Raw genomic sequence first — 21,478 nt, forward strand, 5'->3', positions numbered from 1 at the left:
AGGTCACATATGTCTGAGGCTGTGTGTCAGCTCCTCCAGACAAGGGTGACCTGGTAGGACTTTCAGAGGAACCTGCATATCAGCTAGGGGAATCCCTGGGCTTTGAGAAGGCAATTCTGAGACTTAATGGAGAAGACCTCTTTTAGATTTCTCATGGGCTATTGTCATATCTTCTCAAGCTGCTTAATTATTACCAGCTATGTTGAACTGCTTTGGCAAACTTCAGGAGCTTTGAGCCTCTCTTGTGGAGCTCCCCGCTTTGTTTAACCTAAGCCATAGCATAGTGCCTCATCCTAATCCCAGTACAATAATGTGTTAACTGTTTGAAATACAACAAGAATCCAAATTGGTCTTAAAGCCAGTTGAAGCTGGGAGCCAGCTTTTACTGGAAGAATTTAGGGAGTAACGAGCAGCCAAATTGTGTTCATTCCCTTGCACCAAATCCAGTAGATAAACTTGTTTTAGATGGAGATGGGAAGTAGCAAAAAACCTACTTCTTGCCAAAACGGAGCTCTCTTAAGAAGCAATTGCTTTATATCTTTTTAAAGAGCAATTTGATCTTCAAGTTCAGGAGATGCAGTGCTCGGTAAATGCTTCAGAGTGGTTTGGGATCCAGGGATCTGACATGTTTATCTGGGTGAGCGTGTTTGGACTGGCAGAGGATGGGGGGGAACCGCTCTTCCTTTACCTGACTGCTCAAGTTCCTTTGCCCAGTTCTGTGCCAAGATACACTAGCAGGTAGTGTGAGCAGTTGAGAGTTTCCTCTTTGAAGTAGTAAAACTGTTGGATAATTGAAAAATACAGCATACCGAAGGATGGCTCCGGTGCCTGTGGGCTGGATTTGGGTGTTTGCATCTTCCTGGGCGGGCTCCTGGCCGCGTGTTCTCTCCCCGCAGAGAGCTGCACCTCGCGAGCTGTCTGTCCTGCTCACACCAAGGGGCACATCTGCAGAAGCAGTTGAGCCTCTGGAGTCTTTTGCATGGTGCTGAGCTCCCTAGGCACCATGCATTGCCCAGGCTGGCCTCTATTTTGTTTCCTCAGAGGAGAAAGGTAGCAAAAAGAGCCAGATGGTCTTCTGTAGGCTAGGTGTGACCCACGTTCTGTGATAGGGCCACATGGAGACAGATGCATATGAAGTCTGGCTGCGTTCTTTATTCCTTGCCACAAAACACAGCTTCCTGCGCTGTTCAAAAGCTCATTCTAAAATTCTTCAGCATACTTGGGCTGAATTACACCCTCCTAAGTGTTAACTGTAGGACAGTGATTAAACCTTCTCAGTGAATACATATTTTCTGTGAAATGAATTAACAAGCCCTGTGAACTCCTACATCTTTGTGTTTCAAGCAGCACGTCTTTGACAGAGAATATACAGCTTCTTGGGTGACAGAAGTTGTGGAGGTTTTTTAATGGGTGCTTTGAAGCAGGGGTATAAAGAGCTTGTGTGTTGAAATGAAACCATTGAAAATTTCAACTCTACGGAAACACAGATGCAGTGAATTTATAAATCAGTATATTGCCAAGTTTTGATTAAAAGAAACTCTTCATTAGTGGAACCAGTTTGATAGCAACTGCAGTCTTGACCGTGGTTCTCCTAGAGTCTAATTTACCCAGCATATGTGTTATATCATTACTGGACTAATGAGTCACTTCTGTCAGATTCTGTTGGGATTGCAGGGAAACTCCATTATGTGGAGGAATACTCATTTCCAGCTGATGAAGTATTTTAAATAGTTGCAGAGATAGTACTGTGCACAAATGGTATAAATAATGGGAAACTTTAAAATTCAGTCTAATCTTGTTAAGATTGCTTTCATATTGTTATGGGGCTACTTAGTTAATGGGATTAGTTTGGAAGTGATCCAATTAAGAATTACACCTTGTGGAGGCAGAAGAAGGTCAGAACACATCGTCATAAATCACAGGGCGCTCTTCAGCCTGCTGATTAAAAAAAAAAAAACAACAAACAAAAAAAAAAAAAAAACCAACCACCAACCCTTTTTATCCTCTTCCATAATGTGACTGCTTTTATATAATGAATATACTTTCATTCTTAAGGAGCACATGCTTGGAGTTTATGAATGGGTGGCTAGAGGTTAGATAAACTTAAAATGGCATGTCTCAGAAGATAGGAGACCGCTTCCAAGTTGAAGATTCACACGCTGAAGTACCGATCATATGGTGAATCTTCAGCTTGACAATACCGTAGAGAAGAAAAGCACTTTTGAGTGGTCCTCAACTGTAGTATAGATTTATTCTTCTTAAATTACTTCTAGGCAGTCTCGGATGCTGCACGCTGTAGTTTCTGGGTATTATGTTGGAAGCTAGTGTACAATTTTGAAACCCTTAAAACTGAGTGAATTCTGAAAATAGCAGGTTAATAGTGTAAAGTATTTACTACAAGTAGCGTTCATGATGATGTCCCAGACGCCTTACTCTCCCACTCTTTCAGTATCCTTAACAAACAAACAAAACCCACCAAAACCCTAACTGCACTTAATCGAAATCTTCCGTAAAATCTCCTGAATCACTCGAGTTACCTGACACCCTTTCTTAGTGTTCGGGGGAGCTGTAGCAGGGGAGAGCCTTCTCACCAGCCTGCTTCGTGCTCGCTGTGGAGGGAGGAGACCTGGTGTAGACCGAGCAGAAGCAGAGTTAACAGCAGAATGAGTGGCTGCTACTCTGAGAGTACCTGCTGCCTTCCCTCTGAAGGAGTGAAGGGATCCATAACACGTGTAGCTCATGATTTTGCAGAGGGACTCTTTATAATCCTATACGTTCCATACAGTAAGCTAGGATGTTTGTGTGAGTCTGATGGTGTTAGCAGTGGTTATCCTATAGTTCAAGCTGTTTAAAATGTAAAATCCCTTTCTCTCAGAAGGACTTTATCAAAGGATATTGCTTAATATTAGACAATGGCTAATTTGGCTCATGTTTTCCCCTTGCGGTGTCGCACAATGCCTAATACTGGTCTTACTTACAGGTAAGATGAGAAAATCAAGAATACTGAAGTTACCCTCATGGTGGGCTGTGCAAAGTCAGTGTTTATGGCTGAAAAATCTGCTGCCTCCTGTAATTAACTTGGAATCCTAAAGGTTACTTAGAACTAATTAATTTATTCTCTGTAGCAGGAAAGTGTCAAGATCTTCAGTGCTCTCAGTCACTCGGTGCAAGCTTACTATCTAAAATAAAGCTGAACTATAGTTATTGGCTTTGTTGTGAGTATGGCTCGGTTTATACCTGCCCTTCCTGCAGTGACAGAAAGTATTTGAGAATTGCTGTGGAATAGGATTTTACACTTCTCTTCCAAAATGTTGTGTTCCAAACTGAAATTACTGTATTTTCCTTCTTTGATTTTGGAAAATAAGCATTGGCTGCGCATTTATCTGCTAGTGTAGCCAGTAAAACTGTTTTTAAAGTTATTTTTTCAGTAAGTGGGCAGTTTCTCCTTACCTACTAACGTTGTACTCTCTTTGCAGACTGCCGTTGATGTTTTTAAGAGGATAATTTTGGAGGCGGAAAAAATCGATGGGGCAGCTTCACAAGGGAAGTCTTCATGCTCAGTAATGTAATTCCACTGCAAAACCTGAAAACACTGGGAATACATTCTACCTGAAGAAGCAAAACTGCCCATTATCTTTAAGGATAAACTATGCTTCTTTTTTTTTTATTTTTTTTTCTTCTGTTAACCTGAAAGATAAACAATTGGTTTGGAGCCTTTCCCTTCAGATTATGTTAAACTCTGACTCCTGTGCAAATGGCTTCACTTCCATTTTCAAATTTTAAGCAATCATATTTTCAATTTATATATTGTATTTCTTAATATTATGACCAAGAATTTTACTGGCATTAATTTTTCAGTGTAGTTTGTTGGTTAGAATAATCATCAAAATGATGCATATTGTTACACTACTATTAACTAGGCTTGGATATCAGTGTTTCTTTGTGTTAAATGTATACTTGTAAATAAAATAGCTGCAAACCTTAAATGTTCTGTTTATAATTTTTTGTTGATTACACAGTATCAACTTTTTTTTGTGTGAAAAATGTTCACCTGCTGACCTTAAGAGGAGGCATGAGATCCGTGGAGCCAGTGGATTGTTTGACTGTTGCCTGGGAAGTTGTTTGCGAGTGATTCCAACCATTTTTGCTACTAGAACTCCAAGCTGGCCGAGTGGCTGAGCGTGCCTTGTGCACGTTCGTGGGAAGGAGGCACAAGCAACACCTTTGATTTGGAAGGGGAGGCTTGGGGTTTTCAGTCAGACAACCTGCACTGTCTTTTTCCTCTGTAACCGCTAAAAGTCATGGAGTAAAGGGTGTGCAGATGTGTCCCAAGTAGGGGGCCCGCATACACCTGCGCTACAGACTGTTCGTGTGGACTTGTAACTAAGAACGCTGTCAGGATGGAGTGGATTTATCCAGATCAAGCGTAGACTTGCTAAGAAATAAAAAATGTCATTTAAAATAAATTGCACGTCCTGAACAAATTGATGTGAGTTGTTTATCATGCACGTCTGTACTTTTGCATCGGGAGAGCACAGTTAAGAGGTGAGAAGTCTCCTGGCATCTGGCTCTTCACAATGTCAGGGCCACAGCACAGCACTGGGCAGCCTCCTCTAACCAGCTGCAAGGTTTTTTTTTGGCTTTGGGGCTAGAGACTTAACAAGCCTTGATGTCTTTAAGTCTGATAACAAACTATTTCAGCTGCATATTTAAAAAAGTGTGCAGTTGACCTACTTCATATTTAAAAACAAAACCCAAAACAACAGCAAAAACATGGATGATTTGGGGAACAGTTAGTTAAATGAACTTTCTGATGCATTTTTATAACGATTGGAAAACTTAGTTTCTGGCAGGAGTAAAATGGAGGGGAAACTTGGAATGTTTTTGCAACAAGAATTAGCTTTTGCATTTTGGTGTATGCTAAGGTAGAAATTCAGCATGTCTCCTCTCTTCATTCCTTGTATGGTAGTTCCCTCATGTTAGATAGAAAATGGTCTAAACCTCTCATTTAACAGTGTATGTAGAAAAACTTAACTATTTTCTTTGTCACCATGAAATTAACTGGCTTCCTGGCAAAAAAAAAAAAGCTGTTTTGTTTTTTTGGGGGTTTTTGTTTGGGTTTTTTTTTTTACCCTCCATTTAAGATGCTTCCCAAAGTTTCTGGCAACTCATTTCTGTTACCTGAATTTTTATACTCTGTGCCGAATACAGGTTCTGTAGGTGGACGATCGTCATACATGACAGGTTGCTGAACTTTGCAGCAGAGTCGAGTGCTCGATCAGGGAAACCTGTACGTGCTTTGATTTCAGATAGGTTTCCTTCGCAAGAACCTGCAGTGCTGGAATGAGAGTAATGTGGCTGATAATGAAGTTACTGAGGATTCAGAACATGATCTGTGGAACACAGGAACGCTGTGCATCTGGTTGGTAGTACCCTTCTTCATTGCCTGATCATGAGGTGATAGATGTCTGTGGCATTGCGTCACAGATACAATATCATGTGGTCTGCATCACATGGCAGAAGTTCTGGAATACCCAAAACCTTGACTGTTTAGGCTGTTTACTTTTTTTTTTTTTTTTTTTTTTGGTAAAATAGTGGCCGTGTGTGTCCTGGTGATCAATCTAAAGCCTGAAATAGCTGCTGCATTGGTGTCTGAGGTGTGCCAGCTGCTAAGGCTTTTAAAGAGGATGGATGAGGAAATGTGCAACTTGATAGTCCTGGGAGAACCAAGGCCCTGCCTGCCGGAGCTGAGGCTTTTCAGGAGGGCGCTTAAAGGAAAGTGCAGGTTTTCTGGATGTTTTGCAATGGGAACTTCCAGGACTTCATGTGCTCAGCCCTGAGAAGCATGTACTGCTCTTGCATTTTCCGTAACAGCTGAAGAATTGAATTCATCGACTTAACCTTGTTTCCTTTCTCCTGTTGCTGGCTCATCCAGTAAGAAATGTAAATTATTCCACTTGTCCAAACTTTTCTGTGCTAATAAGGTCTGAAGACCAGCCATGTACAATAGTCTTGCAGTTTTAATGCAATGTGTAGCCAAGCGTGATCAGTGAACTACTTGCGTTTTGTTATACAGAGATGTCAGTTGGCTGCTCGGGATGGCACCTTCCAGCAGCTGGAGTCCCATGGAGGCTGGGGCAGCCTTGTGCTTCCCTGTACTGCCTTAAGAGCTGGCACGGGTTAGGTTCTTCACCATGGGAGCCCAAAGCGGGGTGGTAGGTGATCTTGGAAGCCTTACGTACAGAAGCAAGAAACCAGTGTCTAGAAAATTGCTGCTTACTTGCCTGGAATGGGTGGATTTGTACAGCCTTGTCTGGCAGCTGCCCTGATCCTTTGGAGGCTTCTGGAGGATTGTGGTAAATGGTGCATGGAATAAAAGGTACACTGCAAAAGAAAAAAGTTCTCTGTCCCTGCCAGGCTAGAAAAAAATTGATAGTCTTAATAGGGCCCAGCCTTACTCTTTTTCCTGTTGAGGAAATGAGCAAAATTTTTTCACCGTGAGGGTGACTGAGCACTGCCTACCAGTCCCCTACCTTAGAGATATTCAGAAACTGCCTGGACGTGGTCCTGAGCCACCTGCTCGAGCAGGGGGGCTGGACCAGATGCCTCCAGAGGTCCTTGCCAACCTCAACCATTCTGCGATGCTGTGAAAATGTAACTACCGTAAACCAAGTTAAATTCCCATTGACGTGTGGATTGAAAATGTGCCGGTCTGGAAATGCCTCCTGCCTTGCTTGTGCTCCTGTCCAACTCCTCCTTGCTTTGCTGCATGGATACTGGGAAATCTGTCTGTATCCCGAGCCCCAGAGACCACGTGGCCCATCTCCCGGCCTGGCACGCATGGAAATGCTGAGGACAGGGAAAGCGGCGGGGCAGGTGCAGCTCGGCAAGCGGAGGATGGTCAGCAGGCAGAAGGGGGGTGCGTGATCCTTTTTCCTGTTGTTCTTGTTTCTATGCATAGCAAAGTTTATCCCTGCCTGATGAACTCCTCCACAATGGGAAAGGCTTGGAGGCAGTCTGCTTTGGATCTCTGGAGTCTTCTGCCTAATGCATTTTCCCAGCTTCTGTAACGGCCTGGTGAGTGAGCGTACGCTGGAGAAGAAAAAAGCCGGCAAAGTGTTTTTACTGCTCCCTTGTGCCGGCGGTAGCTGTACTGTGTCCGACCAGGCAGCCTTATGTCATTCCACAACTGAGGGCAGAGGAGCGTGGCTGGAATGGGGCTTTGCTGAGGAGGTTTTGCAGCAGTGAAGACTTCAGGCTTTCCATCTTCTGGTTCCTTTGAACAGAGAAGTTTCTATGTCCCAACTTGCACCCTGGACGTGATCAAGGACAGCTCTTGCAGTCACCCTTTGTTTCTGGCATGGATGAGCATAAACACCCAAGCTGGGCGTACCCCAGTTTGCAGCAGTTCCCTTTGAAGTGCAAGGTGGGCAGCAGCCTGAAATGAGAAGGGTCGCCTGCATCATGGTGGGTATTTTGATGTTTTCACCACCTTTAAAAGAAAAGTGCAGTCTTACACCTCTGTTGCTACAAAATTTGCGTTGCTGCTCTGTGCTGGTACCAGAGGGTGCTGTGCAGCGCGGCGTGAGCACGGTGCGGGTGGTGCCAGTGCGCCCGGCTTGCTGGGCTTACCCTGCTAATTAGCACCGCTGGGCTGGAGTCTCTCGAGAAGGAGAAATCAACAGGTACTAATTAGCTCTTATGTAATCAGTGCTGGCCATCTTCAGAGCATTTCATTAATGCTGACTGATCTTCACAACCTCACGTAATAAGGTCAAAATTTACTCCCCTCTGATAGCTGGGGGGGGGGGGTGGGGGGTGTGCGGTGAGAACCTGTGCACGGATCCCTTCAACTCGTTACGGGCACGGTGGAAACATGGTGAGGATGTGGGATGGCCACCATTGGTAGAGAGATTGCGAGCACTCTATGTCTTGCTGCATCCATGATGAAGAAGGATGGGTTGAACCCAAAACTCTTGCTGGGCAGCTGATTCCCATTTCCAGCAAGAGGTGATGTATTTTGCCCGTGAGGGTATGAGTTGGAAGATCCTGTCTCTGTGTGGTTTGCAGAGGTGTTCTGCGGTTCGCGTAACCACCCCCCCCTCCAGCAGCTCTGGGAGGCGGCACGCGGTGTACCCAGGCACTGGGAATGGGTTAATCACCAGCAGAAATCAGTGCTTTGACAACTGGTGTAAGGTGGGCTAGGTCTTAATCCAGCAATGTGAATTTAATATAGAAACTCCCTTGAGTCATAAGGATGGTTTCTCACTCAGGTCTGTTGCCGCGCTGAAGCGGCCCACGAGATGTACTCATCCATTTCAGCAGCGAGCCAAAAACTTTTCCATGGGAAGGAGCTAGACCCATGGTTGTTCCATACCTAATGAGCTAGAAGTATCTCTTAGTGAGTTATGTGAAGAAACCTGTGAGCTTTCTAAAGCGAGATAGCATTTTGAAAGCCCTGAGATACAGATGTCTCCTGTGCTGGGTCTTAACGCTGCTTTGCAGGTACTAAAAGCTCCTCCAGAAGCCGGAGCGTGGCTCTTTCAGAGGATGCGGTGGAACTCCGTGGTGGTTGTTCACTTAATTATCGTTTATGTGGGCTTGTACTGGCTGTAGTAGGTACCTCTGGGCAGAATGCTAATCCTGCTCAGCCTCTGCCAAGAAATATTCCTGTTGACATTAGCAAGGTCACTGCCGAAGATTGACCTTCAGGAGTTACACCCTGCTCTCTTGAAATCTGTCGGAGAAGGGTTGAATTTGGCATCTTGCTACTGTAACTCGGGTCATTCAGCAGCACCCTGCTGCCAGCACCACCTAACACCGCGGATTACGGTGAGGGGGATTGCTGGGCTGCCCACGTGCCGTGGCCACGTCTGCTGAGCTGCGGGGAAAAATCACCCCCGTAAATGCCATGGAAAGAGGTGGCGGCATCTCACAGCTGCATGTTGAAGACCACCCAGCCCGGGCTTATTTAGGCCAGCATCACCTTGCTTGCAACCCCTTTGCATGTAACGGAAATGACTTTGTAAGAGGACCGGAGCTGTGCTCAGATCCTGCGTGTAGGTGGGAGGTGAGGAGGAGACTGAGGTAGTATCAGGAGCCACATCGCTTATCCAAGCAGGGTGGTTTTGTCCTGGATGGTTGAGTTCTGGTTCCTAGCGTGGCTGGGGTCTGTCTCTGTGACCGTTGTTGACACCAGTGGTGTCCCAACATCAGGTCCTTCCCATCCCGGTTTTGTTGGGGATGTCAGTGCAGGGTTATAATGGACTTGAAATCAACCTTGGTCACCTTGTGTGGTGGAGGTATTTGGTTCTCTCACCCCCTGGTTCTGGCCTGGATTTGGAGCAAATTGTCTCTGCCTGCCTTGTTCCTTGGCCTCGTGGCAGCAAAGGCAGGCAGGGAGAGCACAGCCCCGGGGCGCCACTGCAGATGTCAAGCCTCGTTTCTCACTCCCTCTAAACCAAGGCGCGCCAAAAAAATCTCAGGCTTTGGGGTTTTGTCTGTTAAAGCCAATCACTTCAGACTTGGGAAGTTGGTGTTTCCAGTGCTTCCTCCTTTGAACAGCCACAGCGGAGGAAGGCTGCCTGTAAGTCTGTCGATGTGGGGCACCGTGGTCAGATGTGGTCCTGCACCTGGGCAGGAGCAGGAGGTGAGCTCTGCCCCAGCTTCGTGTGCCTGAAAGGCTCTTGGTGGCCCCAGGCTGCTCTTCTATCTTTTCCATTGGCAGCCTTTTATCCTTTGCGAGGAATTAAGGAGGTTTGTCCAGGAATTATTTTCCCATTCTTCAGTATTCTTTTTTTCCCCCCATCATTTTCCTTTTTTCTAGAGCTAGGTCTTTTGTTGTTTCCTATCTTTAACGTGGTTTCTCAAAGAAATGAGAACAAAGTTGTCACGCCCTCTTCCCATCTCTGCTGGAACAGCATTTGAACCTGTTGGACAGCTTCTAACAGTTCTAACAGCTGGGCACAAGTCTCAGATACATCAAGTTCCTGCGCATTTTAATTAAAGCTTGCACCTTAGGAGACACAGGAAAATCCCATCATGAGACAGCCAGAGGGAATGAGGCTTTTGCGGTTCCATAAAAACCTCCTCCTGCGGTAACAGTTCTTTTACTGGGTACTTCAGGGCCAGTTTGTCGTGGATGCTGTGGGTCTTCCTCTGCAGGCACCAAACAGCTCATGGCCAACGCAGAGAGCACATGAGCTGTTACAGCCCCAGTGGATGGGAGAACTGGGTCCCAACGCCAGCAACAGTGCCACCTTGTCACCCTGGTGCTCCCCACCGTGATTCAGGAGTGGGACACGTCTTCTCCTTCCTTCCCAGGGCACTAAGTGCAAGGCCACGGGGAAGGGCTGGTTTGGGGGACATCGCTAATGCCCCCTGCCCTGGCTGCTGCTCATCCAAGTGGGATTTTCCATGTGCTGTTACATTATGTGGTGACTAATTTAGCACCTAGAAATAACACCAGCATTTCAGTGAGGTAGGGTGTTTTTTGTTTAATTAAGTGAGGCTTTTCTTCATTATTTCTTGCCTCCCATCAGAACATGTAAATGTCGACAGCATTTCTGCGATGCCAGGGCAGGTCTACCTGTGTCAGCTGAAGGATGCGTTTCTTCTGCACACAATGTGCCTCCCTCCTTCCTCCTCCGGCGTATCCCAGTCAACGCAACGTCTTCCAGTTCAGCCTACGTGTGTGTGCACATGCACTTGCTAATTTTTACATCTTAATTGAAAGGGTGGCACCTGTTTAAGCCTTAATAATGCCACCTTTTTCTTCCCAAATGGTCTTTAATCTTGAAACAAATCAGCGAGCCGAGGTGGCAGAGCCGGGTTGCCAAGCCAGGCTGCTGGCACGCATATGGATGGGAGGGACCTGCCGAGAAATGAGGTTTTAGGGTTCGGATTCAAAGCGTGTGCCTGACAGTTCAGGGAGCGGAGTGCTGGTGGCAAGAAGGAGGTGATGGCGGCCTCGTGGGTGATGAAGAGGAGGATTTGATGAGTAGGAGCTGGGTGTGAAGCCTCTTCCAAGGCTATTAAATAGCATCAACAACAAATCCCCTTGTAACGTGGTGCCCTGTTTATGTCTCTGTGCTGGCCCATGGGCTGCCCCCATGCATTTGCCTTTCCCTCTTCCTAGCCTGGCTTGTTAGTATGAACGGATGGGGTTTGTGGGCTGGGGCTTTCCCTTGCTGTTGGTCTGAGAATAAGACAGTTATGGTCTCTGGATGCTCTTCTAGCACAAAAGAAGGGGACTATGAAGCAGCTTTTCCTTGCACTGACATTTCAGATGCCAGGCTCCGAAGTCGTAACTGCAGCTATAGGGAAATGTTACTTTATGGCCAACAGTATGGCCTAAAAACCTCTCTAATCCTGACTTACATGTCTGTCTTGGTGCTTCAGTGCTGAAAGATCAAAACATTCATAAAAACAACACTTGCAAATAACATCAGTGGGTTCGCAAGCCCAGCCTTTGTGCTTTGGAGGGGGTTTGGTTTGGCTTTCAGAGATGTCTTCGAGAGGTTCACAGGTTAAATGAGGAACCGTTTTTTTGATGGATGGAGTGCAATGTATTGTTGGTCAGGAGTCTCCCAAGGATGCTCACTTTTGGCTGCCACGCTGCAATAGGAGAGAAGAAGCTGGGAAAAAGCAGCAGCCTGATAGTAAAAGGAAGGAAACACAGCATGGAGAAACTATGTGCCATGCTTAGAGATGCTGCTGTTCCCTTATTGACTTGTTAGCGGATCTAAGGAAAAAAAAAAAGGAGAAAACAGGGGGGGGAAAAAAAGCAAAAATAAAAGGGGAAAGGGGAGAAAACAGAAGGAAAAAAAGAAAAAAAAATCTCCAAAAAGGAGCAGTAAATGCGCACTGCTAATCGACCAAAGCCCTGCCAAGCAAATCTTTTGTCAGATCGTCTGCCCAAAATCAAAACCCCGGACTCAGCAGGCCCGTTACCGGCGGTTCTGCCTACCAAGCAGGAAAGTGTAAAGCCCCCGGTTCCCGCTGCTTTGTTAAAAAGCCCTCGCAGCACCAGCCCCATCTCCGCCCCCCTCCCACCAGCTGCTATATAGTGGGGTGTCCAAAGTTCCTGTCCATCGTGGTTTTGGTTTGGCTCCTGCTTTCAGTCTTGGATAGTAGCCAGCAGAAAATGTCTCAATACTCGGGAAAAGTAAGTAATGACCCAACCGCTTCCCTTTCAGCCTGGGGCCAGAAAGCCCAAGCATCCTCCCGGTTGAAGGAGTAGGTTAGGAAAATATCCCAGAGGATGCAATGTGAGTGACAATACCGGGAGCAAATTTGGTAGCAGGGACGGGGAGGGTGCAGCAGAAGGAGCTGCGTTTCAGGAGCTGAGTTTCCTGTTTAAACATTCCTGCTGGAAATATGTGTGAGCGAGCACGAGGCGGCAAGAAGTGTCGTAAATGTGGGATGCGCCGTGTTCCCAGAAAAACAAATACAGTCCTTAGGAAAAAATGCCAGCGATGCCGTGCTCCTTTTGCTGGAAAGCAGCAAAAAAAACCCCCAAACCACCCTGAAATGATGCATCTGCAAGAGAGTCCCATCTGCTCAAAATGGGGGTCCAGCTGTGCCCCAGCTCCTCACCACCGGCCCATTCTCCCCCCACCAGATCACTTTCTACGAAGGCAAATGCTTCACGGGCAGAAAGCTGGAGGTCTGCGGCAGCTGTGGCAGCTTCCAGGACCAAGGTTTCCTCAACCGAGTCAATTCCATCTGCGTCCAGAGCGGAGCTTGGGTCTGCTTCGACCACCCCGACTTCCGAGGGCAGCAGTACATCCTGGAGCATGGCGAGTACCCCGACTTCTATCGCTGGAATGGCCGCAGCGACCACCTGGGCTCCTGCCGGCCCGTCGGGATGGTGAGTGGATGCTGTTGGCATTTTGCTCTCCCGGCCGGAGCATCGGTGGGATGGAGCTGCCATTGGGCTTTATTTCTCCTGGTCGTAGGAGCCCCATGAATAAGGGTAGTAGAAATCTATGCTTTTTAGAAATAACACATCCCATTGAGAAGGAAACAGTTTCCTGGGGAAGGTTTCTCCCCCCTTGGAGTAGTCTGCACAGGCCACAAAGCTGAGTCGCGGTTTCCCACGTCTCGCAGCCCGGAGGAAGGCTCATCGCCTTCCTCCCACAGCACCAAACACGGTGTCTTTGATGGGATGAGATCTTCCCGTGGTTTTGCAGATGAGGTGGCAAGGTCTTGCCAGCATCGCGTGCTTTTCCTCTTTAACGTGAGTCGCTATGAAATGGTCACGGGGGAGTTCAGGAGGTTCGTACCCCAAGGCGAGTTGAGCCGCGAGCCGCGGCAGCCTGGCCCCCACGCACGCTGGCAGAGAGCAGGCAGCCTGAGGGTCTCCAGATCAGACCTACGGGGCAGCTGGGCTGCTCCTAGCAAACCTGAGCTGGATTCACTGCTGTTGCAAAAAACACTCAGTAATCCTAAACTAAAACCTTCCCCCCTCCCCTCCCCCCCACCCCCCCATACTAGTGAGCCTTCCCCTTAGGAAGCTTTGAGAAGCACCACCCAGAGGAAGGTTTAATTGGGAAGATTTAAAGGTAGCAAAGAAAAATGAATGTGGGTTACATCTTTCCATTTGAGACTCCTGTCACTCGTGACCCCCCGGGGCAATGATGAACCCACTTGGAGCTGCTGGGGTATTTTGCTGGCCCCAGAGCTGCTTTCTGGCGTGGTGATGGGTTTGTTTCAGGTCTGTAATGTCCTTGCCAAAGCACATCTGTGGTCTGTACATGGAGGGATGCTCTGCCCCAGGCCCTGGAGCCTGGCCAGCATGAGGATGTGCTCCTCCTTCCCCAGCCCATGATTTTCCCCGTGCGATGCCAGTGAGTGCTTCGAGGCATTTCTGCAGCGCAGATTCCCGGAGGAATGTTTGCTCAGGCACGGTATCCGCTTGGCTGCTGCTGACGGCTGCCTGCTGTGGGGTTTGGCATTGCAGCCCAGCCTTCTTGTGCGTTGACATTGTTTATTTGAAAAATGCATTTAGGTATTCTTTGAATTTGGCTTCAAAATATCCTTTCAGCTTGCTCTGTCCCACATACCTATGCCGCAGGCTGCTGAAATCTCCTGGAGTAATTTATGTCATGTCACCCTCAAGGGCACATGCAGCACCAATGATGCTGGGAAAGCTTCCTTTTCTTTTCCCTTTTTTTATTTTCCTTAAAGGAAAGCACAGCATCTCCCATCAGGAACAGCAGCTACATGTGGAACTGGAGGCAATATAAATTAGTTTAGGGGAACAGTTTGACATCTTTGTATGCTTTAGATACTAGTACACTAAAAGGTTTGTATCTTTTTTTGCAGTGTGAGCGCATGGAGAGTTGGGGCTGTAGCTGATGCTGTTTGGGATGGAGGGTTTGTGGGCCAGTGGGGGGGATCTGCAGATGGGCAAGGGGCTACGTGTGCCTGAGCACAATGCAGCCCCCAAGCGATGTGACTGCATGTGGACAGCAGCTGTAGGAAGGTGGAGCTGGGTGCAGAGGCAAGGGGTTTCTGGCTGCTTTTCTGGCTGGCATGGTGTGCTGGGAGGTGGCATGAGTTTGTGCGTGCTCTGTGCATGCTGGCACTGGTGGTGTTGGACCGCTTTTCACATTCCCCTTCCAAAGGACCCTTCCATTTTCCCCTTCATCTTATAAAAGCTGGGGAAATAATTTGTTGTTTTTCTTTTTTTTTTTTTTTTTTTCGGTTGACTTGAATCCCTTTGTCCCCAGCATGGCGAGCATTACAGGATCGAAATATTTGAGGGGAGCCATTTTAGCGGTCCCAGCCTGGAGCTGACAGAAGATTGCTCCTTCCTGCAAGGGCAAGGCTGGGACAAGACCTGCATCAACGCCCTCAAAGTGTACGGCGACGGCGCGTAAGTACGGCACGAGTCCCGGCATGCAGCCGCTGCAGTTCTCCCTGCCCTGCACCCTTTGTACCCGGTACTGCGGGGTAGCGAGGTGGCTGCAGAGGCTCCCCCATCGTGGAAAAGCCTGTTGATGCTGGGGCGACTTGGAGAAAGCCTAAAAATGTGAATTAAGCCTATGGTTTAAAAGTGAATTTTGCCCATTGAGAGCTGCTTCAGAGGGGTATGAATTTTTTGAGGGTGGCAGCTAGGCACAAGCTACAAGAGCTCTGAGACACCTTTTTAAGGTGTCTGAAACAAGAAGCCTAAACCCAGCTTTCTTATTTTTTTCTTTCTTTCTTTTGAACATTTCTGTGCATGTTTCTATACACCTCTTCAAAATCCACACAGAGGCTTTCAGGTAGGGTGGATGGATGGCTCCAGGTGATGCAGGTCAGGGCTTTTGCTTTGCAAGTGGCTTTGCCAAGGCTTGCTGCAACTCCAGAAACCTCCTCCTTGGACAGCAACAATGAGGCAGTGGCACCTTACCTTAAAATTAATTCCTGCCTCTGAAAGGCTGGGGCAACTGCAGCGGTGATGCACAGCCACCCCAGTGGGGGGTTTTGGTCACCTTTGGTGCCTCGTGAACCTGCTTTGCAGATGTGTTACTGATGCCCAGCCCCATCCTCCTGCCCCTGTGGATGCTCCTAAAAGCCTCTGCATGACAGCAGCTTTGCCTTTTTCTTGCTGTTGGGTGGCAATTTGCATTTGTGTTTTCTCAACAGTGTCGGTCCTAGCAAGTCATCTCCCCTTTCCTTTGTCTGACAATTGCGTTTTCACTTAAGCGTGCTGGGAGCAGGGGAGTGCTATAAAATCCTCCCAGAGCCAGGCAGAGGGTGGCTGGAGCAAAGCATGAGGCAGAGGGGAGCCCCCGCAGAGGAGGGGGTGCAGAAATACTCTTTTCTACCTGTCCTGGACTGGATGCTGCACATCTCACCTGCACCCAGCGTAGGTTGTTGGACCCTTTCTGTCCAACAGCTGTTTTTTCCCAGAGTAGGAAAAAGGTTGTTGCCATCCAAGCCGGTGACATCCTGACAGCGAGGGTGCTGCAGGACCCTTTCTGACTCAGCTGAGACCTCTCCTCTTCCAAAAAAGCAGCCTTATGATCAGGTAGTGGCGGTTCGTTAAAACCAAGGAGCAGAGCTACCAGCTCCTGGTGGGATGAAACGGCTGGAGCCCAGTGGGGACACGGTTAGTGCTGAGCGTATGAAGCAAAAGGCATTTGAGTACAACACTATAAAGCCAAAAGAGAGCCTGCGAGTGCTCTGGCAAGGGCTTTACGGCCAATTATTTACCACACATGTTCCTGTAGCAGAGCCTGGAGCTTGAGAAATTGGGAAGCTGCCCAGAAACCTTCAAGCACTTAAATTTTTCAGATTGATTTTCCCCCCTCCCCAGCAAAATATATAAGGGGCACAAAGCTTGCTTTCCCTCGCATGGAAGCCTAGACTGTTTATGTTAACATTACGAGACTTCTCAAAAGTTTCGAGTAGTGACAAAAGAATAGAAAAAAGAAAAAAATACTGAAAGGAGCGTAACGAGGGAACTCGCCGTGTTTTGTAGCATGACATTGAGACCCTGGGAAGACAGTCGTTGCAAGTGCATGGAAGGGTCTGTAAAGGCCATTAAAAGACAGGACGGTGCAGAGGGACCTGCTGGCCCCAGGCTGCCAGAGGAGGGAGGGCAGGAGGAGATATTGCAGCAGAGACGTGAGACCAGGGAGAAGAAAGGGACACTATGGCACTGCTCTTCTCCTCTGGATGGACCATATAAGCCCAGTTGACCCCAGAGGTGCTGCAGGTGTAGCTGGTGCTGGGCTCAGCCTGGCAAAGCCCTCCCAGGACCCGTCCTTGACCATTTGGGAATTGGAGGAGATGGGGTCACTGGAGACGAAGGGATTTTCAACCACAGGCTGCCTCCAGCCCATCACCAGCCTGAAAGCAGGTCTGTTTACTCTGTGTATGCAGAAAGCAGGTGTAAAGTAGGGTCCTCCTGAGCTCCCTGCCTGCCACAGTCTCACTGTATGATTTTTTTCCCCCTTAATTCCCGCAACGAGACATCCATTGGATACAGAAACGTTTGCTTCCCCTTCAAAATCTGCAGATGGTGTCACGTCACGTGCTGTTTAAGAAGCTGCTGCCTGCACTTGCAGTGGTGGCCGTGCCTGCGGGAGGTAATGATGGACCAGCTGGAAATATGGGAATGGAGAGAAATGTCTGCCTTTGGCACGGTGCTTGGTGGGGCTGAGGGTGTCCGTCACCTTCCCCACTGCCCTTTTGGGGCTGGCAACTGCTACCCCACACAGTTAGAAAGGGTGATGATAAAGCTGTTAAAACCGTGCTGGAAATGAGATTGCTATTTCAAAGCAGTTTCGAGATGTTACCACCTCCTCGGAAGCTGTTGTGGTTTGCGTGGTGAGTGGCTTTGCCCATCCCACGGGCAGAGCCAGCTCCAGTATCACATATGGTATCATCTAGTTTTAGACGAAGACATGTGCTTCTTGTCCTGCTTTGTGCCTCAGCTGCTCCGCAGAGGAGTGCTTAGGAATAACAACATTTAAAAAGCTGAATTTGTTTTACAGTCCGGGAGAGAACACTCCAAAAAGGGCTTTTCTACATTACAGTGACATAATTTGAAGGAACTAGACCAACCATTTATTCTGCTGAAGCATTTATGAGCATTTGGTAGATGTTCTGCAGTCAGGCTGTGAAATATCAACCAGAACAGGTACCTAAACATTGCTGCTCAATAAATGTTACATATTTCTTGGCAGAGGCGACAGCTGGTCGTGGCACTGCTCGAGTCCTACATGGAGAACGAGTGACCTCGAGCTCTGCTGAAAGCATCTTGCTCGGTTCAGGCTGAAGCTGCAGCGCTCCCCTGCTAGTTTTTCAGTGTGAGCAGCCAATGTTGGCGTATAGGGCTTGAGCTGGTTCCATGTGAGTTTTATTCCCGTGTCCTCTGGGTTTAAGTGCTAATGAAACACAGCACCGAGATGTTTGAGGGCTGTGTGCTATGTGCCTGGATCAGCTCTCCCATGCTGGGCTTGAGGACAGGATCATCTTTTTTTTGTGTTTGTTTTCTGGGCTCCTGACTGACTTGATTTCCTCTGTTGCTGATAGTCTCAGAGAACGTAAATTTTAGGCAATAAAGGAACGGCTAAGTAAGCCATACAAGCCTTCACTCATCACCTTGCACTGCCAATAGGCTTCACTCCCATCTTTCTGCTATTCATTTTTTCTCTTTTCTGCGGCCTTCCCCTAAACAAGGGGACGAGCTGGTGGGTTCTTATCACCACACCAGGTCATGCAGTCTGCTCCCATCTACCCCAAGGTCTGTCCCATTCCCTCCATGCAACTCTGCAGACACATCAACCAAGTGTCTGACGAGAAATGCAGAGGTCTTGGGAAAGGCATTCACTGTGAGGGGCTGCTCTACCCCTGCACTATTTCCCAGGGTCCACCAGTTGTTGCAAGATGCCGCAGAGCAGAGCAGGAAGAACCACCATGTCCTGGTGGGCCAGCAACAGCCGGTGAACATCCCTGTCCTACCACCATGCAGTATTTTCAATGGCATCAGGTATTCCCAGCAGGCGGGAGTGATTGGAAGGTGCAGAAAATAGGATTTGGAGCTCTTTTTGGGAGTCCTTGAGGGAAGGGTGGTGAGCTGATGGAGAAAGAGGCCCATGATCGTCCAAAAATACGGAGAGGTGCATATAAAATGAAGGGATGGGGTAGAAAAGGAAGCAAACCATGCATGTCTTGTGAGCAAGGCTGGGGTCAATCTAGAGGAGGTTCTTAATTAAGCTGAAGAACTGAGTGTGCTCTCTGACAGTGCACATCAGGGTGTGATGGGGGGAACACATGGCTTCAGGGCAACCTGCCGTTATACTCACGTGAGCTGCGGGCAACCTTCCCCATGAGCTGCGAAGCGAGCTTCAAAGGAAAAGTCTTAGGATGGCTTTGTAATTCCAGATTGGATATAAACTGGCTGCAAAAAGTGCTAAAGAATGAACTTGTTTGTTTGCAGGAAATGCTTGGAATCCAAATGTCTTGGCTGAGCACATTGCAACAATTCTGCAGAAGAGGGTTGTGCAAGCACAGACAACAGGGTAGAGAGGGGCACCAGGCAGGCATGTGCTCAACATGCTGGTTGTATCAGTGCACACGTAGAAGGGACCCACAGCAGTCCCAGCTCGTGTCCTCTCAGAACCACAAAATAAATCCAAATATGTCAAGGAGTCTGTAAGGTGGCTCAACTAAATACCCTAAGCTTTGGCTGCTTTTTTTTTTTTTTTTTTTTTTTTTTTAAATAATGCCCATGGGTGGCTGGTTTTATAAACAACTTTTTTTCCTAGACCTCCAGCTTTTTGGTCTGGGTCAAACTGATCTGAATTCACCAGCCATTATCTGACCCTGGAGGCCCAGCAGTCTTTGACCCAACCAGTACTTAAAGGACTTTCTTCCTGGAAATCCCACATACAGTAGGTCCCAACCCCGATGTCACAGCTGAATTCCTGGCAAGAGACAGACCACAGAAACCAAATTATTTGGAGGATTGCATTTGTGCTTTGCTGTCATTGCTAAGCCAACAGATGGGACAAGCAGCAGAGATCCTAATAAAATCCTTTAAAATATTGGGAAGAGAACAAGGCAGAGATGATCAGTTCAGCAATGATGGGGTGGAAACTTGACTGTAAAACGATCAGAGAAATGGCAAAACTTTGTTAAAAAGCATGGGAGACAGAGGAAAGAGGTGACACTTGTGGCCACGTTAAGATCATGACACAGTGTGCACTAAAGGGATGAAGGGAGAGAAGAGCAGCAAAAACTGTCCCTCAACCATCAGAATTGCTCTTGACCTGAAGACCTTTGAATGGAGAAAGACGTAGCTGAGCTAGGTGAACAAGTCAGGCATACCAAAGTCACCAAGGTAGTTGAGTGTTGTATCTGTTTGACTGTATTCCAAGGGAAAGTTGCTGTTAACTCTGAATGTAGAGATGAAGTGAAGATAACCGAGCCAACTTCTGCTTTCTGTTGGAAAACATCAAAGAGAGGCCATTGAGAATTGCTAGTAAAGGGGAAAATGATAAAATATGGTTCCCATGATAGCTAATGAGTCAGTTCAAAGAGGTAAAACATCCTTAAAATGTTGCACGTTTCTCCGTACAGTCTAAAATGGGTTTATCCAGGGGCTAAGGGGACTCATGTCCTTTTTTAGCACTACTGAGTGCTAAAAAACCATTTCTGTTGCACATGGTGAAGCTCAGAGAGATCCATTCCTACAGGAATGTGAAGTAGGGAGCCCCTGGTCCCAGGCTTCATCGCTGGTGTAACCCAAAACAACTTCTAAACACAAGGTCCAATCTGGCTGTGGATAGTTGCTGGAAACGGGAGAAGCACCAGCAGTTAACTCCACCCAGGGCATTTCTGTGTGCAGGATGGGACCGGGACTGTAGAGGGACCATTGGACCCTGACAGTCTGCAGTAGTGCAGTGCCTAAATGCAGCCACTGAATGTGGGCACGAGGCCACCTTGTGTGACCACATTGCTGGGACCCAAGTAACCCTCCCTTTCTGCTCAGGTGGGTGCTGTACGAGGAGCCCAACTACCGAGGCCGTATGTACGTGGTGGAGCGGGGTGAGTTCACCAGCTTCAATGCATGGCAGGCGCGCAACGCGAGTGTCCAGTCCATCAGAAGAGTCGTCAACTACTTCTAGCTGAGCTTTCATGCTACCAGCGATGGCCTGATGAGACCAGGCATCACCCTCCTTCCCACTCACCGACCATGGAATAAATCATTAAACACCAGCTTTTGGCTCTAAGTACTTTTTTTCCATCACTTGCATGACTTCAAGAGGGAATGGACTTACAGCCTTTCCAAGCTTGATTTACGTGCCATGAATGTGCTTTTTTATTCTGCAGTGATTTATAAGGAGGACACGTGGGCAAAGGGCCAGAACTGGTGGTGACAAGCAGATCCAGGAACGTGCTCCCTGGTGCAGTTGTGGTCTGTTCCCTGTCCAGGGCCACCACATGATGGGCCCAGCTGACTCTCGAAGCCCAGAGGGGGTCATGTTGCTGCCCATGTACACTGTAAGCGCCAGGTGCGCAGCTGTTGGAGGGTCTGCTCCTGCCGTGTGAGGATACACAGGAGAATTATGTCAGGATCTGACCAACTCGCAGGGTCTGTCAGAGCATGACATAGTGGTCCTGATGCGAATATGGTAGAAATCATTCATCTTGAGTTACTTTGACCTTAGATCAGCACGCATTAAAAAAAATACATTAGAAAAAAATTCCCTGAAGGCACAAAACCTGAGCAATCTTCTCTTATGCTCCCTGATTCGTAAGTCCTTCAGCTGCCAATGACATTTTGAGGGGGCAGCAGCAAAGAAAAGCAGTCACAGCACTGTCACTTTCTGCACAATGCTCTTCCCATCCTTCTGCCCCTTTGGTGTTCCCAGTCCCAGTTCAGTGCCCCTGAACCCCATTTGATGCTTGGCAGCCAGGTTGGGAACAGCTCTGCCCGTTCAGCTGTGGACCATCCAGTACAGCCTGGGTGCAT

General features: G+C 47.8%; 2 protein-coding genes across 7 annotated transcripts in view; both read left to right on the forward strand.

Moving 5' to 3' along the window:
- Window positions 1-3,986, forward strand: part of RHEB (Ras homolog, mTORC1 binding) — a 42,462-nt gene extending 38,476 nt beyond the window's left edge. For 2 of the 3 annotated variants that reach the window (XM_055804243.1, XM_055804244.1), the window contains one exon: window positions 3,477-3,986. In XM_055804243.1, coding sequence (XP_055660218.1) covers window positions 3,477-3,569 — 93 coding nt within the window. In that variant the 3' untranslated portion in view covers window positions 3,570-3,986. Of the gene's footprint in view, window positions 1-2,980; window positions 3,093-3,476 lie in introns of all 3 variants that reach the window. The other variant, XR_008747232.1, reaches the window with a different exon arrangement.
- Window positions 3,987-5,316: 1,330 nt separating this feature from the next.
- CRYGN (crystallin gamma N) lies at window positions 5,317-20,721 on the forward strand. 4 transcript variants are annotated; one of them, XM_055804238.1, is made up of 6 exons: window positions 5,317-5,422; window positions 5,596-7,077; window positions 7,195-7,467; window positions 12,623-12,871; window positions 14,736-14,881; window positions 18,368-20,721. In XM_055804238.1, the coding sequence occupies exons 3-6, from the start codon at window positions 7,444-7,446 to the stop codon at window positions 18,531-18,533; spliced, it is 585 nt and encodes a 194-aa protein (XP_055660213.1). In that variant the 5' UTR covers window positions 5,317-5,422; window positions 5,596-7,077; window positions 7,195-7,443; the 3' UTR covers window positions 18,534-20,721. The 4 variants fall into 4 exon arrangements, with proteins under 4 accessions (XP_055660213.1, XP_055660214.1, XP_055660215.1 ...); XM_055804239.1 differs by having other exon boundaries at window positions 5,596-5,785; window positions 7,205-7,467; XM_055804240.1 differs by lacking the exons at window positions 5,317-5,422; window positions 5,596-7,077; window positions 7,195-7,467 and adding an exon at window positions 11,886-12,166.
- Window positions 20,722-21,478: the final 757 nt, after the last annotated feature.

Source organism: Falco peregrinus, chromosome 5 (assembly GCF_023634155.1).
Source record: "Falco peregrinus isolate bFalPer1 chromosome 5, bFalPer1.pri, whole genome shotgun sequence".
In the NCBI taxonomy this organism is placed as follows: Eukaryota; Metazoa; Chordata; class Aves; order Falconiformes; family Falconidae; genus Falco; species Falco peregrinus.